We start from the raw sequence: 18,166 nt of genomic DNA, 5'->3' as shown, positions 1-18,166 counted from the left end.
GAGCTCCTCAGTTGCTCATAGCAAATCCCACCTTGGAGTTTACAAAGACTTATGGGTAGAAAAGCCACACAAAGTAATTTACTACACTGCAGATGGTGTCTCATTGTGGTTTTTTATTTACATCTTTCATCATGATTAATGACATTGAACATCTTTTCATTTTTGGTGGTCATTTGAATGTCCCCTTTGGTGACATGTCTAATTCCTTTACTTCTTGAAGTAGGTACAGTTTGTATCTCCATCTTAGAGATGAGGAAACTGAGGCACAGAGAGGTTAGATAACTTGCTCAAGATCTCACAGCTTGTAAGTGGTTTAGCCAGGATGTAAATCCAGGCCCCAAAATCTGAGTACTTAATTTGATACTAAAGTGCCTTCTCAGGGTATAGTGGAGGGAAAGGGTGAGGGATGAGTCAAAGATAGCTACCAGGATTCTGGCTTGAATACCTAGTTAGATAATAGTACCATTTGTTGAAATTGGGAGCCTAAGAGAAGGAACAGGTTTAGGGAGCAGGCAGGGGTAAAGTTAAGTTTGAATATGTGGCATTTGACGTTTCTGAGTGGGCCCTATCCTAGAAATACCCAGGAGGCATTTGGAAGGAGGGATCTGAAACTCAGCAGAGAAGTCTGTTTTTTATTTCGATGCATAGAAGGTACATGGAGCCCAGGGAGTGAGTGAAAGCATGAAAGAAAGTGAAGAGAGGAGTGCCCAGGCAGGAGGGCCTAAGTAACTGTAACATTTAAGGGCAGGAGAAAAAGAGTTCATTAGGAAGCAGGAGGAGCAGGCAGAGAAATAATTAAACCATACCAAACTCACTGCCCTGGAGTCAGATCCAACTCATAGCGACCCCTCCTTGGGTTTCTGAGGTGGTGTCACTACGGAAGTAGATTGCCCAACCTTCCTTCCGAGGAGTGGCTGGTGGATTTGAACCGCCAGCTTTCTGGTTAGCAGTCAAATGCCTTAGACACTGCACCACCAGAGCTCCTGAGAAGTAATTAAGATCACATCATTTTCCTGCTTATACTCTTCCCATAGCTCCCTATCTCTTTACTCAAGACAAGTTCTTAACAGTGGCTTACAAGACCCTAGTACATGACATGAGCCCATTGCTTTTCTTACCTATTACTGTTCTCCTTACTCTATCTAAGGAGTCCTGGTGATACAGTGGTTAAGTGCTCAGTTCTGGGTCGAACCCACCAGCTGCTCCACAAGAGAAAGGGCAGTCTGTTTTTGTAAAGATTTCAGCCTTGGAAACCCTATAGGGCGGGCAGTCCTGTAGGGGTACTATGAGTTAGAATCAACTGCATGGAAACTGGTTTGGTTTTGGAATTTTTGCTCTTTCTTTCCAGAAACAGTATCCTCTTCTCTGTTGCTTTAATATTCTAGGCATGCTCCTGCCACTGGGCTTTTGTACTTACTGTTCTGGTTGTGATACTTTTTCCTTGTAACAATATTGCTCCTTTCCTTACTCTTTTCAGGTCTTTAATCATGTTATCAGTGAACCCTTCCCTGACTTTTCCCTTCCCTAAAATTTCACCACAACTCCCATCCCCCTTCCACTGCATGTGTGTGTAGGTATTCTCCTTCCTGCTTTATTTTTTCTACTTAGCTCTTCTCACTAAAATATGTTTCAGTGATTTTTCTTGTTTCTTGTTTGCATCTCCCACTAGAATGCCAGCCAGATCTATGAGGGCAAGGGTTTTAGTATGCTTTGTTCTGTGTCTGTCTCCCCAGCACCTAGGCCAGGGTCTGGCAGATGCTCATTAAATGTTTGCTGAATGAAAGTACACTGGGAAGATGGGGTGTTATGGAAATCAGAGGTAGAGAGAACAGGGTCAGCAGTGTGAAAATGGTGCTAAGAGGTCAAGTGAGATAAAAGAAAGAAGTATTTATTGTGTGTATCAACAAGGAACAGCAGAAAGGTGAGAGTATACACAGCAATTCTAAAAAAAAATTTTTATAGATTTGGTTATGATAAAATATCTCTGGATGCTACTGGGTGGCTGGGGTCGGGAGGGAGATTTTTCACTTTATACACATCTGTACCATTTGAATTTTGCACCATGGACAAGTGTTCCGTATTAGAATAAAAGCTGTTATGAAGCTTCATAGTTTAAAAAAAGAAAAAAAAGACTGTGAAGGGGACAGAGAGACAGGCAGGAAGGAGGGAGAAGCAAGTCTTGTCTTTTTAATTTGTGAAGATGGATGAGCTTGTTTAAATGCTAATGGAAGGAGAAGGGAAAGAGGGAGAGGTTGAAGATACTGGAGAAAGAAGGGATAATTGAGAAGGTAGGAGAGATGTGACCCAGGTGGAAAAGCTGGCTTTGGAAAGAAGGAAGGATAGCAGTTTTGCTGTAAACAGGAGAAAAAGATGGGTGCAGAAGGAAGTAGATTTGATGGTGGAAAGTTGAGGTGGTTCACATCTGATTATTTAATTTCCTCTAAGAAGTAGGAGGCAAGGTCATTTGCTGAGAGAGAACAGGAAGTTAGTGGGGTCAGAGATTTGAAATAGGCACTATAGAGAATGGGAGAGAGAACTGAGTAGGGAAATACAGGATTGCCAGGCAGCATAACCCAGGTATTTTGGACAGTATGAATTTATTCTGGTACCAACCCAGTTGGGTGATTTTTCTCCAGCCATGTTCAATGATTCAGTTTTTTGTAGTTGGATTGATCCAAGACTGGTATTTGCACATGTGGGTGATGGAAAGGCAATGGGGCAAGTGAGTTGAAAATACCTGTAAGAGAATGGTTGAAGTAAGGAATTCTGAAATCTAAGCTAGACAGAGGAGGAGGGGAAAGTCTAGAGTGGATGGATGGAGGAAAAGTAGGACAATCAAGGGATTGGGAGAGCAAAAAATGGGTGTAGTGAGTGATTGCTGGATGGATACATTGTTACGGTCAGAGAGTGTGATGTATGAAATGTATTCCAGAGATGAAGGGATTGCAGGTCTGGGTTATGGCCATGAGAATTTAGTGGCTGAAATGGGAGTAGAGGTAACAAGTTTCAGAAGATGAAAAGGTCAAAGAACTAAGAGTCCAGGATGTTGGACCTCCACATTGATACTGATGCCATGTGGAATATTCATTGGCAGGACACAGGATGGAGCAGAATCTGTGAGCAGATTTATCAGTGAGTGAAGAGGATATGTTAGGGAGGTGAGTAGTGATGAAGAAGAGTAAAAAGTGGTATGGCTGGATGGTATGAAATTCAGAGGACGAAGGGACTTTACTTAAGGGTAGAGGAGAGATGATCTAGAAAACTCACTGGAGAGTTAGAGCGATGTCTATTCACAGCCTAGCCCTGAGTTATGAGACCATGGGAGAATGTGCAGCCTGTACCTGAAAAGGCTCTAGCATGCCTCTCCAGCTTTCTGTGGCAAAGGACCAGGATTTTATTTTTCAATCCATAATGAACCAATTCTTTTATAAAATTAAAAAATGAGTTAACAAAAAAAATGATACGGAGAAAAAATATAAGTCCTGATTTTTTATTAATAGAGTCAACAGAATAATATTACTCTGTCAAATTGCTGTAAAGTTTCTAGATACTTAACTCTCACTTTGAGTAGCATTGGTATAGAGGAAATGGTTTTCTCATAAGAAAAGCTGGGTTCAGTTAAGTCAGAAAGCAAAGGATGAGTTAATTGAAATGATGGGTTAATTGAAGGGAATGTGAATGTAGAGAATTTTGTTTACCAGGGAATGGGGTTATTAAAGGTACAAGAGAAAAGTTGGGGAAGGAGGAGAACAGTGGGTGCTGGGAGTAGAGAAAGCACTTAGCCAAATGGGCATGAAAATTCAAGAAAGATAGATGCCTGAAGGGGATTGTTCCTTGAACAATGTCCAAGGATAAAAGAGATGAAATAGAAAGCATGTAGTCCATGAAAATGAGTTAATGCTACAAGGTATAGGGAATGTATTTAAAGAAAGTTTGTGGAGAAGGTTCAGGTCTGGACTGGGCAAAAGAATAATGTTGTTGTTGTTATTATGTGCCGTCGAGTCGGACCGGACTCATAGCGATCCCTCCTTGGGTTTCCGAGGCGGCATCAGTACGGAAGTAGATTGTCCAACCTTCCTTCCGAGGAGTGGCTGGTGGGTTTGAACCGCCAGCCTTCTGGTTAGCGGTCAAGTGCCTTAGGCACTATGCTACCAGAGCTCCCGAGAATAATATTAGCTATCACTTATTGAAGGAGCTCTGGTGGCGTAGTGCCTAAGGCACTTGACTGCTAACCAGAAGGCTGGTGGTTCAAACCCACCAGCCACTCCTCTGAAGGAAGGTTGGGCAATCTACTTCCGTAGTGATGCCGCCTCGGAAACCCAAGGAGGGGTCGCCATGAGTTGAGTCCGACTCGAGGCACATAACAACAACAACATCACTTATTGATTACTTATTGCATACCAGGCTCTGTGCTCACTGTGCTAGGTGCTTTACATACATTATCTGATTGAATCTTTCCTTAAAAATGTCTCCAATGTTGGTGATGCTATCCCCAACTTACTGATATCCAACAGGTTTATAAGCATAGGATTAATAGTCAGGAAGGTGGTATTGTCCTTATTCCAGGAAGTCAGTTTATGAGAATGGTTTTGGCTGAAACATTTTGAGCTCTACCCTGTTTTATGTTCTGATATGGATGGTGCAAACAGTTCATGAGCTCAGCTGCTAACTGAAAGTCTGGAGGTGAGGTTGGTGGTCCTATCCACCCAGAGATGCCTTAGAAGAAAGGCCTGGCAATTTACTTCCAAAGACTTAGCCATTTAAAATCTGTGGAGCACAGTTCTACTCTGATACACATGGAGTTGCCATGAGTTGGGATTGACTCGATTGCAACTATTTTTTCTTTTGCTACATGTACCAGGTCAAATATTTTAGAAGATTAGTCTTAACCAGTAGGTATTTAGAGGCCTGGTAATGACTTCCCTGTTGAGGAAGGGTTTAATTTTGTGCGATTACTACTTCATGTACATGCAAATTCAGATTTTCAAAATTAAATAAATCCTTTTTAGACTTTAAAATATTAAATAAGTGACACATGTTCATTGTAGAAAATTAGAAAATGCAGATAAAACCAAAAATCAAACCCACTGCCATTGGGTTGATTCCGACTTATAGTGGTAGTGACCCCTGTTGGGTTTCCGAGGTGGTGAATCTTTACAGAAGAAGATTGCCCAGTCTTGCTTCTGTGGAGTGGCTAGTGGGTTTGAACCACAAACCTTCTGGTTATTTGTCAGATGCCTTGGTCACTGTGCTACCAGAGCTCCTTAATGCAGATAAGGAAGAGAAAAAAAGATGTTTGTATTCATTCACTCCAAGAGAACCACTGTTGACTATAAAATGTTCTTTTTCAGTCCTCTTCATTTAATACAATGTCTCATTAAATTGTAAAATTTTGATTACATGTTAAAATGATAATATTTTTGATATACTGAGTTAAATAAAATATTAAAATTAATTTCACCTATTTCTTTTTACTTTTTTAATATGGGTATTAGAAAGTTTAGAATTATATCTTTGAATCACATTAGATTTCTGTTAACATTGCTCTAGAGTCTCTTCTAGCTTTGACCATTCTGAGTCTTCATGAATTTACTGTGTGTGCATTTTTAGCTTTGTCATAATCATTTTAGACTGGTGTGGTCCAGTAGAACTTTCTGCATTGATGAAAATGTTCAAGTGGCTACTGAGCTCTTGAAATATGGTTAGAGTGGAGGGACTGAATTCTTAATTTAATTTAATTTTAATTAATTGAAATATAAATACCCATATATGCCTAATAGCTACTGTAATGGACAGCACAATTCTAGACCTTATGCAAAATAAAATTTCCACAAACTGTGGCCGAATTTTTTCTTTTCCAGTTGTGTTGGTGTTGAAGAGGAGAAGGCTGCTGACATTGACCTCTACCACTGCCCAAACTGCGAGGTTCTTCATGGGCCCTCTGTTAGTAAGTAGATCTTGAGGTTTCTAAGAGAAGGGATTTCAGAAAGAGGCAAAGCAAAGGAAACTTCACAGTGTGATTACCTTTGCCTGAGTACTTCAGATTTGTCTCCCTTAGGAAATAGTAGAAGCCTGTGAAGTCTCTGTAGTCCAGCAGCTGGTCCACTTAGAGGCTTCACCTCCCTCCTGTCCTAGGGATTCCACAGATAAAGCATCTATCCTCGCCAATAACTTTCTTGAATCTTTGATGGCCTTGTTGACTCCAAATACTCAAAGGGGTTGTTAGATTGCAAGAGAAGCAGAATCTGCTGGGATCTTTGCTCTTGGATCCATAGCTCATGGCCATTCTGATTCGTGATCTAATGTCCATTCTGATTCTTGATCTCATGTCTTTTCCCGGCTTAGTGAAAAAACGCCGTGGATCTTCAAAAGGGCACGATACTCACAAGGGAAAGCCAGTGAAGACTGGAAGCCCTACATTCATTCGGGAGCTTCGGAGTAGGACCTTTGACAGGTGAGGACCCCTCCCCAATGGCTGGTAACCTCCAGGGCTCTGGGAGGCTGAGACCCATCTCTTCCCAGATTTCCCACTGGATGTTCCATTATGTGCCTTCTCTATTTGGGAACATCTTCAGGGTTCTGTGAGTTCCCTCTGGGGAGGGATCTTCTATTTTGGTCAGTTTCTAAGAAAACAGTTGCTAGAGTTAGATTTGTTATACAGAATATATTAAGGTCTACTTGCAGAAACTTTTGGTAGGTTGGGATGCAGTAGTCCCCTAATTCAGCAGAAGATATTTTCGTGCACTCAAAAAATATTAGAACTAGAAAGTCTTAAGAGATAAGAAAGTTAAATTCTTTCATTGTAGAGAAGAAGAATCTTTTAAAATATAAAAAATATTTGAGTGGACATATATTTCTTTAACAGTCATGAAAAATAATTTTTATTAAGCTGACCTTATTAAAAATAAATTACTTGAATTTAGCAGAAATAGTGAGTTAAAAAATAAATGAATAAAACACTCTTGTTTTTTAATTTTTGAACCATTTTCAGCTGTTTTGTAATTGAAGTGTTGTTAGGAATTATAAGTGTTTCTCTAACTTAACATTTTATACACACACACACACACACATAATCTATTTAAAAGAAGTGAATCAGAAGTAAGTCTCCTTTCTACCCCATACCCCTCATGTCCCTTCCCCAGAATCAACCAATTTCTTTTGTATTCCTTTCTTTCCCCCTTTTAAATAATACTTTATTGTGTTTCCAGTGAAGTTTTACACCTCGTTTTTAGGATCCTATTCAACAATTTCTGCACAAATTATTCAGTGATACTGGTTACATTGTTCACAATGCATGAACATTCCCATTACTTCCATTGTGGTTGTTAATTTCCATTAATGTAGTTTCCCTGCCTCCTTGCATTCTCATCTTTGTTTTAAACTAATTGTTGACCATTTGGTCTCATATGGATGATTTTTTAAAGGAGCATAGTTCTTGTGCATTCTTTCAATAGTAATTACTGCATGTGTGTGTGTGTGTATGTGTGTGTGTCCCCCCCCTTTTTTTCATACAAATGGAAACTTTCTATATTGTTCTTCACCTTTCTTTTTTTTTTTTTTTCTCCTTATATATATTGGAAATCAATCCATAACAGTACGTCAGTACATATAGATGTTCTTCATTCTTTTCATGGCTGTTCAGTATCCCATTTTATGGATATATAGTAATTTATTTAACCAGTCCTCTGTTGATAAACATTTCATTCCAGTATTTTGCTATTAGAAGTTTAATGACTAAAAGTAAATTGCTAAGTCATAGAGTATATATGTACTTTTAAATGTTTATAGATATTTTCAAATTGTCTCCAAAGTGGCTATATCATTTTATATCCCCACAAATAGTGTGTGAGGGTAGCTATTTCCTTATATTCTGGCTAACAATGTTTATTATGACTTTTTTCTTTTTTTTAATCTTTTTTATAAGATTAAAAATGTGTTTCTATTTGTATTTCTTTAATTATGAAGGTGAGTATATTTTTGTATGCTTATAAGCCATTTTAAATTTTTTCTCTGTTAACTGCCTATGTTATTTGACAATCTTTTTATTGGGTTACCGACTCTATTTCATACTGATTATTAACAAATCTTTATATATTAAAGAAAGTAGTTCTTTGGCATACATGTTGTAAATATCTTTTTCCTGGTTTGTGTCATTAAACTTCATCATACTTTTCCTTGTAGAAAATTTAATTTTTACGTAGTTAAATTTATTACTATTTTTAAATTCCCATTTTTTTAGTTAATAGCATGTGTTGAAGAAATTGTTATAAAAATTATTTTTGCTTTTTTAATCAATCTTTTTATTTGACAATTTTTAAAAACTTGGTGATTGCTGCTCTGGGTTAGAACAAATTGGCTGAACTTCTCAGATATGTCTTTTCCTTCTGGGTAGGCTGTTGATTGTTTTCTTCCCTGGTTATCCAGAGATATCTTATTGATATCCTGGGTTTAGTTCCCCACCTCTGCCCATGACCTAGCCTCTTGCCTTGTACAAGTCATTTTCCCTGGCACATAAAGTTCATGCCATTAGCTGCCAGCCTATATTGTGTCCCCTCAGAAAGTTCCCATTTCCCACCCCTCTCACCTCTTGTGTAAATGGTAACATCCAGTGAAGCCTTCAGTGGGCAGGGCCTCTGGGGGCTCATTGTTTCTCTTATGTGGTCCACAGCTCAGATGAAGTTATTCTGAAGCCCACTGGAAGTCAGCTTACTGTGGAATTCCTGGAAGAAAATAGCTTCAGTGTACCCATCCTGGTCTTGAAGAAGGATGGGCTGGGGATGACGCTGCCCTCACCGTCATTCACTGTGAGGGATGTGGAACACTATGTTGGTAAGATACCACAAGCCCTCTTTTTTTTAATATACATTTTTTTAAAAAATTTTATTTTATTGTGAAAATATATATAGTAAAACCCACTGACATTGAGTCAGTTCCAACTCATAACAACCCTCATTGGATTTCCAAGGCTGTAAATCTTTGTGGAAGCAGACTGTTCTATCTTTCTTCCACAAAGCAGCTGATGGATTTGGACCACTGATCTTTTGGTTAGAAGCCATATGCTTTAACTACTATACCACTAGAGCACCTTACATTCAGTAAAAGATTGACTGATTCAGCAGTTTCTACGTGTGTAATTCAGTGACATAGATTACATTCTTCAACTTATACAACCAATCTCACTCACTATCCTTTTCCAAATTACTCTACCACTATTAACATAAACTCACTATCCTCTAAGCAAAACTATCCCCCTGTCGCCCTCCCTCACACCTCTGGTAAACACTAATTTTTATTTTCTATGTATTTGCTTATTTTATAGAAGGGAGACCATCCAGTATTTGTCCTCTTGTGACTGACTTATTTCACTCAGCATAATGTTTCCAAGCCACAGGCCCTCTTTTTTTTATTATTTTTATTGTGATTTGGGTGAAAGTTTACAGAACAAATTCATTTTCCATACAGCAGTTCATACACATTGTGTCTCATGACATTGACTGCAGTTTCCCACAAAATAACAGCTCTCTTCCCACTTCCTCCCCATAGTTACCTCTTCACTGTGTCCTTCCCTCCCATGTACTCCTGCCCCCCATGGTGTCTCCCTTTACATACACCGCTCTTCTGTTCTCCTATGATTGATCTTTCCAAGGAGTGTATCTACCTGATGTAGATATTCAGCCCATATGCCTGTCTGTTTGGCTGAAAGCCATAGAAGTGAGTTCAATTTCAGACCTGAAGGGCAGCTAGGGGCCATAGTCTCAGGAGTCACATCAGGCTCTATTGATGAAACCAAATCTAGTCTTTTTTTTTTTTTTTTAAAATAATTTTACGTTTTGTTCCACATTGTTCTCCCACTCTCTCCAGGATCTCCTACACAGATTCCCCTCTGAGTAGTTGACAGTGGTAGCAGGTACCATCTAGTTCTTCTGGTCTCATGGTTATATAGGCTGATGATTGCATGGTGTACCAGTCCCTTGGACTAATTGTTTCCATGCATCTTTGGTTTTCTTCATTCTTTGCTCTGGACGAGGAGAGACCCATCGTTGTATCTAGATAGCCATTTGCAAACTTTTAAGATCCCAGTCGCTACTCATCAAAGTTGGATGTGGAACAGTGTTTTTGTGTAGTATGTTTTGCCAATTGAGCTTGTTTTCCCCTGGGACCATAGTCCCGAGTGCACAGGTCTAACCACTCGCTACTTCCGGGTAGCTTAACTGTGACATTGTTCATTTCTATCAAGACCTGTTTCCCTTCCCCTCCAATCTACCTGTTGCATTTCCTTTCTAGCCATCTTGGGAATCTGAGATGAAATGCCTTGCCTAAAGTAATTTTTTGGCAAAGCTAGAACCAAAATTCTGGTTTCCTCTTCCACGTCCCCTAGTATACCACAAAACCCCATGTTGAACCCTATTGTTTACCTGGGAAGTACTAGGGATTATGATGGTCTCGTTGTCTTTTGTTGAGATGATAAAATCTTTCACTCTTGCCCTCACATGTCATTTGTCTTTTGGGCATGATTATTTTGGGGAAAGGATGAGAAGAAGTTAGGAAGTAGGGCCCAAGCAGGGACCAACCAGGTAGACTGTACTATGGGTTGGGCTGTGTGTCAACCAGTTCCATAGCCCTGGCAGGCCTGGGCCCAGCACGTAGGTCTAATGAATGTGTGGATGGATTTTTATCCTCCCTCTGCTCCCAAGATATGTACCCATATACACACAGTGTCTGAGGAAAGGAGTTTTAAGGCCATTGTAGGGACTGGTGAGAGAATAAGAGAATCTGCCTAGTCCCTGAAACCACTTGGTGCAGAACCCATCTTTTTACCCCAGGTTCTGACAAAGAGATTGATGTGATTGATGTGACCCGCCAGGCCGACTGCAAGATGAAGCTCGGTGATTTTGTGAAATATTATTACAGCGGGAAGAGGGAGAAAATCCTCAATGTCATTAGTTTGGAATTCTCTGATACCAGGTAGGAGGGGCAGGGGTAACTAAAAAGTTTAACAAAGTGCCTGGAACTTACGGTGGTTGTGTTAGTTGCCATCGATTTGATTCTACCTCATGGTGACTCCATGTGTGCAGAGTAGAACTACTCCATAGGATTTTCAAGGCTGTAACCTTTTGGAAATCTATCACCAGGACTTTCTTCCAAGGTGCCTGTGGGTGGGTTTGAACCATCAACTTTTTGGCTAGCAGTCAAGCACTTAACCATTTGTGCTACCCAAGGACTCTTTGAGCTTGAACTGAGTATATATTAGTGTTCCTTTCCCTTCCTTGTGGTGATTTCTTTCTTTGGGATAGAGAGCTGGTTTAAGCTTTCTAATCATGAAAAATAATTTCTTTTTTTGCTAAGCTGGCCTTATTAAAAAATAAATTACTTGAATTTAGCAGAAATAATAAGTATAACTGCTCATATTATAACAACTGAGTCATACTTCTCCACAGTTTCTAGCACTGAATATATTACTCAGTAGCTACATTAATTATTTTTTGTCTCTTTCAAGTCCTAGTACAAAACCTTTTTTTTCTTATAATCTTTTTCTGGTACTTAGAGTGTGGCATAGTCAGTATTTAATTGCCAGGATAAATCCTCTGTCTCTGGAAATAGATTTACTAAAATTACCCCACTACTTTTTCTAAGAATAAGATTTCTTGTATTAAAAAGAAAGAAGGAATGAAAAAACACATAATCTTTTAATGAATGAGTTAAATTATTTTATCTGGAGTCATTCACTCAATAGATTTGTAGTCTTTTCTGCTCAGAACTGTAGGAAATACCAAGAAACTGTAACATATTAGGAAATTTACTGTCTGATTATTTACTGGGTTTTTAAAAACTCTTTATTTTGAAATAATTATAGATTTGCAGGAAATTTAAAAGAATAAAAGTGTACTCTTCAGTCAGTTTCCCCCAGTGGTAAAATCTTACCTTGGTAACATAACTACAGTGCAATAGCAAAACCTTTACATGGTGCAGTGTCAGAACCTTTATCATACAAAGTTAAATAACTTGAGATATTTTTTTAAAAAAATTACATTTGTTTATTTATATGTCACTTCATTCTGAAATACTATTTGAAGTAGTTTACAGAGATGAATACTATACAGGATAGAGTGGAAAAGAAGGGAAAATTAGAACAAAAGGAGGATAAAGATGGGAAAATAGGATGTATCTGTTAGGAAGTCTACACACAAAATGAATAGTCTGGATAGTTGGTAGAGATAGGCTGTAGAGTTTTTACTGAGTCTCCCCAAGATCAGAACAAAGAGTGGAGCATGATCTTTTACAAGGTTTGTGGTTTTACATAGGACAAAAACAACCAAATGCTTGGGAGAAACACTTCTTTACTTAGAACTGATGCCTGAGAGGTTTCTCTAATGGTTCCTCATAAAGAAGACACTATGATATGGGGACAGTGCAAAATCTGTTATAAAGCAAGTGCCAAGTGGGCCTTGGTGAGAAGGAAGGGAAGTATGAACATTTAATAGAGGAAATGATCACCTTCGACTGGGGAAGGCTGTGTACTGTGTGCCCTTAGGAATTCTGTGGAGAGAAGTGTTCTCTGTCTTATCTAACCCTAACTAAGATATGGACATTTCATTCAAGCTTCAGTCTTTAATTGGAGAAATTCCCAATATTCAAAAGTATTGGAAGCTAATGGACTTTTGTCAGTCTTCTCTCAGCCTGACATCTGCTCTCCACCCCTTCCTTGCTAGGCTTTCTAACCTTGTGGAGACACCCAAGATTGTTCGGAAGCTCTCATGGGTGGAGAACTTGTGGCCGGAGGAGTGTGTATTTGAGAGGCCCAGCGTGCAGAAGTACTGCCTCATGAGTGTGAGGGATAGCTATACAGACTTTCACATTGACTTTGGCGGCACCTCAGTCTGGTATCATGTGCTCAAGGTAGGAATGGTTATGCCCTCTGGAGGGAGCCAGGCCTTGGGCCTCCGTGTTTCTGTTGGGTGGCAGCACAAAACAGGCTGCTAAGCCCTATACACCTCCCAGATTCTATTTGGTTGGCATTTCCACATGACTACTCTATCTGGATTGGGCATTTGGTGGCTACAAAGATGGCCTGTTTCTGCTGTAGAGTTTTGATGTTTAATCAGAAATATTTTTGAATACCAGCAGGTGCCTAAGGTTTTCTCCACTGTTATCTTTTTCAGTGAACCAATTTATACTACCACCAAGTATGCAGATGTCCATATTTACTTTGGAAATTCTTGATAACATTATGGGTAACTTTCCCTCACCCCAGCTTCATTGAGGCATAATTTATATACCATAAAATTTATCCATTTTAAGCATACAATTTGATGAGTTTTAACAGTTGTACATAGTCTTAACTACCACCACGATTGATAAAGTATTTATGAGTTTTTTTTTCTTTTTAATGTCAGGCTGTCTATACATAATTTTCTTCTTTAGTGGTGGTTACAATTTTGTAATTAACATTGATGGTCAGTGACTATAAAGGAGTTTTGAGGTCTAGAAAAAAATTTTTTAAATAATTGTTTTCATCATTGTTCATACAATTTAGTTTTATCAGAAACTCTAAGAAAAGAGCAGAAAATTTGAATATAGGTCTTATTCAAATGATTACAAATACTGAACTAGTTCCTGTTTTGTCAGGAAGAAATTAGAATGTATAAATGAAAGTGCTATTACGTAAATGTTAGATTTAAATTTAAAAATTTTTAAAATAATTTTATTGTTATGGAAAAGTTGCAAAATAATAGAATTCCTGTGTGTTCACACAGATTCCTTAAATGTTTTATTATATTCTCTCTCTATAAGGTAAACATAACAAAGTGGTAATATGTATATTTTTTTCTGAAACATTTGAGAGTAGCTACAGATATGATGTCTCTTTATCTCTTTATAATTCAATGTGTTGTTCCTAAAAGCAAGGACATTCTTTTGTATAACCACCATAGTTATCAAAATCAGGAAATTAACATCTATATGATACTATCACCTGCAGGCCTGACACAGATTTCTTGAACTGTACATCAGCTATTTCTTTTTTTAAAATACATTTTATTGAGATATAATTTATGTACAGTAAAATAACACAAAACTAAAGTGACATGGGTCAATGCATTATTTATTTTATTTTTATTTTTTATTTTAAGAGTTTGTTTTACATTCAATGTTACATGTATATTTACTTTCACTCCCCATTTACCATGCCCAACCCTAACCCAGTCCCCTCCCCTCCCTGTCCAGTAACCCTCCCTTTGTGCCCCTCATAATTATGTACTTCTGTTTGTCATGCATTTCCTCTGTGTGAATGTTGCCCCTCTGATGCCCTGTGGTCGATTGCTGCAAGGGATGCATTTCCACAGAGTATGTGGGTGCGTCATCTTGGGTTGAGTGGTCTGCATGTACATCTTGTTAACTATTGGGAAGAGCCAGCCCTTGGGAGTGAGTTTTATTCCAGGTGCAGAATGTATTGCAGGTCCATAGTATTGGGGGTCTCACCAGACTCCATCCGACCAGTAATTCTGGTCATTATTGAGTTTTTGGAATTTGTTCCGCATTTTTCTCCCACTCTATCCAGGATCTCCAGATTTGATCCTTTCCTGAGTGAGTTGGTATTGGTAGGCAGTCACCAATGTTGTAGCTTTCTACATTGAAAATTCTTATTGTGAAATACTGGTTAAACAAATGAAGCTGTGGGTTAGGGATATCTTTGTACTAATGGGTTTTTGTTTTATTTTGCCAAATTATCTCTGATGATTATCCAGGCAAAGCACAATTAGTAAATAAAATGTTCTTTCAACAGATAATCACCTAACATAAAATCTTTCATAAGTCTTTGGGCAATTACTGAACTTTTAAACTGTATCAGTTTTGATTGCACGTATGAGAGGAAATACTCTGTAAATGGCATCTAAAGGCAAATTCAATTTCCTTCTCATCAATAATGTGGTCTTAAATTCTCCTCAGGCTAGTAGTATTGATCTACTCATCTGTAGAGGCCATTTTTCTTTTGCCATGGCATCTAAAATAGGAGCCCTTGGTGTACCTTTGTTCTAACTTGAACAGTTTTGTTTGAAATACCCTTTTTAAATTGTTTTTGCCAATCCTATGAGCTGAATTATTATGTAAAGTACAATAGGATCTTTTTAAATTTTCCTGATGTATGTAAAAATTATTCTTGTCTCGGTTTAGGAAAGAATTCTGTACTACTATGGTCTTGGAATGTAGGAGAGAGAATAGCCCCTTGGAGCCCCTCTGGAGGATTTTTCTGGAAACCTTTGGTAGTTTTGGTACTTTAACCTTTTTTTTCCCCCTAGGGTGAAAAGATTTTCTACCTGATCCGCCCAACCAATGCCAACCTGACTCTCTTTGAGTGCTGGAGCAGTTCCTCTAATCAGAATGAGATGTTCTTTGGGGACCAGGTGGATAAGTGCTACAAGTGTTCCGTGAAGCAAGGACAGACACTTTTCATTCCTACAGGTCTTCACTGGATTCCTCTGGGAGGGTTTTGGGAAGGTGGGAAAAGGAAAGTGCTTGTGGCAACAGAGCCAACCCCTCCCCACAATGCATTAATCTGAGCAAGTGGGATATCCCTCTCTTACCTGCTGAAGGCTCAGAACTGGGCTTCAAGAAATTTCATATGGTAGTTAGTGGGCAGCATGAGCACTAGGGGAAGCTGCAGTTGGGAAAGTCTAGGTGGAGACTGATGGGCTTCTTTGCACTGGGCTGATGTCAAGTTGGTGGACAAATAGAGTACAGGACTTTCAGTCCCATGACTCTAGGGAAAGGGGAGGCTGGCTGTAAATCAGAATGACTTGAGGTAGGGTTGGATATTTTTTTCTCCTAAACAATACATGCCTGGCCTTCACTCTTAGATATTAATTGTTATGTCTGGGGTGGAGTCAAAATGAGTATATTTTGAAACAGTCCCCTCAGTTGTCTCAGTTGGAGTGAATTGACATTTTTACTATGTTGAGTCTTATAATCCATGAGCATTGTGTGTCTTATCATTTATTTAGATCTTTGTTTTATTAATTGGAATTAGTGTTAAATTTTCTTGAAATGTGTGGTAGAATTCTCCAGTGAAGTCATGTGGACCTGGAGATATTTTGGGGAGTTTTTAGTTTGAATTTAATTTTCTTCATCTTTATAAGATATTCAGATAATTTCATATTGAGTGAGTTGTGCTTTACATGGAATTGGTTCATTTTATCTAAGTTGTCAAATTTGTGTGTATAAATTTGTTTGTAGTCTTTTCTTTTTATTCTTTTGGTATCTTCCAGGTCTTTAATAGGAGTTCTGGTGGTGTAGTGCCTAAGGCATTTGACTGCTAACCAGAAGGCTGGTGGTTCAAACCCCACCAGTCACAAGAAGGGGCAATCTACTTCTGTTGTGATACTGCCTCAGAAACCCAAGGAGGGGTCGCTGTGAGTCGGATCTGACTCTATGGCAGTGAGTTTGGTTTGTTTTTGGTTTATGTCTTTAGTGATATCCTCTGTTTCATTTCTAATACTAGGAACTTGTGTCTTCTCTTTTATTCTGTTTTGTTGTTGTTGTTGTTGTGTGCCGTCGAGTCAAACCCGACTCATAGCGACCCCTCCTTGAGTTTCCGAGGCAGTATCACTACGGAAGTAGGATTGCCCAACCTTCCTTCCGAGGAGTGGCTGGTGGGTTTGAACCGCCAGCCGTCTGGTTAGCAGGCAAGTGTCTTAGCCACTATGCTACCAGAGCTCCCTTATTCTGTTTTAGTCTTGCTAAAGATTTGTCAATTTTATTGATCTTTTCAGAGCTACTTTTTGTTTCATTGGTTTTCTATATTGTCTTTTTGTTTTCAGTTTCATTGATTTCTGCTTTTATCCTTATTTTTCTTTCCTTGTGCTTGCTTTGGGTTGATTTTGTTCTCTCTCTCTCTCTCTTTTTTTTGTTTCTTGGGGTGGAAGTTTAGGTTATTGATTTGAGACTTTCTTTTCTAATGTAAGCATTCAGTGCTATAAATTTTCTTTCAACATTAATTTAGTTATAGCCCACAAATTTCATTCAGTTAAATATACTTTTTAAAAATTGCAATATGTGTCTTCGTCATTATAGTTTATGTGTGTATATATATATATATATAAAAACATGAAGATTATAACTTTCATGATCATATAAAGACATATGTATACATAAAAGACTTACAACCTTGGAGACCCTAAAAATAATTGAGATATAATCCACCTATCCTAAAATTTATCATTTTAAAAGGTACAATTCAGTTGTTTTTAGAATATTTTAGAATATTCACAATGTTGTACAACTAGTACTATGTATCAGAAAATTTTCATCACCCCCAAAAGAAACCTTGTTAGCAAGCATTTCTTATTCCTTTCTTCCTTCAGCTCCTACCAATCACTTTTTTTAAAAAAAAATAATTAATCTATTTATTTTTACAGTGTTCCTTCTCCTCCCTTAGAAGGAAGGTTGGGCAATCTGCTTCCATAGTGATCCTGCCTCGGAAACCCAAGGGGAGGTCACTATGAGTCAGGTTTGACTCGACGGCACATAACAACAATGGCTAATGATTGTGAACATTTCTTCATTTGTTTGTTGGCTGCCAGAATATCCTCTTTTTTTTTTTTAATTGTGATTTGGGTGAAAGTTTACAGAGAAAATTTCACTTTTCAGACAGCCGTTCACATACCTGAATATCCTCTTTGATGAAGTGTCTATTCATGTCTTCTGCCCATTTTTTAAATTGGATTATTTGTCTTTTTGTTGTTGAGGTGTTGGACTTTTCTGTAAATTTTAGAGATAAGTCCCTTGTCAGATATGTCATTGCCGAATATTTTTTTTTCCAATCTGAAGGTTCTCTTTTTAGTCTTTCGGAGAAGTCTTTTGAAGCACTTAAAAATTTAATTTTTAGAAGGTGCCATTCATCTAGTTTATCTTCTGCTGTTTGTGCTGGCAGTTACTTTTGTACTTTCTTTCTCTATAGATTTACCTATTCTTGGTATTTTTTTATAAAAGGAATCACACAATATGTGGTCTTTTGTATCTGGCTTCTTTCAGTTGTTGTTGTTGTTGTTGTTGTTGTTGTTATGTGCTGTCGAGTTGGACCCGACTCATAGCGACCCTTCCTTGGATTTCTGAGGCAGTATCACTATGGAAGTAGATTGCCCAACCTTCCTTCTGAGGAGTGGCTGGTGGG

At 38.3% G+C, this 18,166-nt stretch overlaps 1 protein-coding gene across 1 annotated transcript in view; it reads left to right on the top strand.

The window, feature by feature from the left end:
• The window catches only part of PHF8 (PHD finger protein 8), a 228,847-nt gene that overhangs the window by 20,367 nt on the left and 190,314 nt on the right, over nucleotides 1-18,166 (top strand). Inside the window, exons 2-7 of the mRNA XM_007958567.2 lie at nucleotides 5,862-5,947; nucleotides 6,346-6,454; nucleotides 8,669-8,829; nucleotides 10,824-10,965; nucleotides 12,711-12,897; nucleotides 15,297-15,459. Of these exons, the coding sequence (XP_007956758.1) occupies nucleotides 5,862-5,947; nucleotides 6,346-6,454; nucleotides 8,669-8,829; nucleotides 10,824-10,965; nucleotides 12,711-12,897; nucleotides 15,297-15,459 (848 nt within the window). The remainder of the gene's footprint in view (nucleotides 1-5,861; nucleotides 5,948-6,345; nucleotides 6,455-8,668; nucleotides 8,830-10,823; nucleotides 10,966-12,710; nucleotides 12,898-15,296; nucleotides 15,460-18,166) is intronic.

This window comes from Orycteropus afer, unplaced genomic scaffold (genome assembly GCF_000298275.1).
Source record: "Orycteropus afer afer isolate SDZICR_OR568_19922 unplaced genomic scaffold, OryAfe1.0 scaffold01016, whole genome shotgun sequence".
Classification (NCBI taxonomy): Eukaryota; Metazoa; Chordata; class Mammalia; order Tubulidentata; family Orycteropodidae; genus Orycteropus; species Orycteropus afer.
Note: the sequence above shows the minus strand (reverse complement) of the source record. Positions and strands in the feature narration are given on the sequence as shown.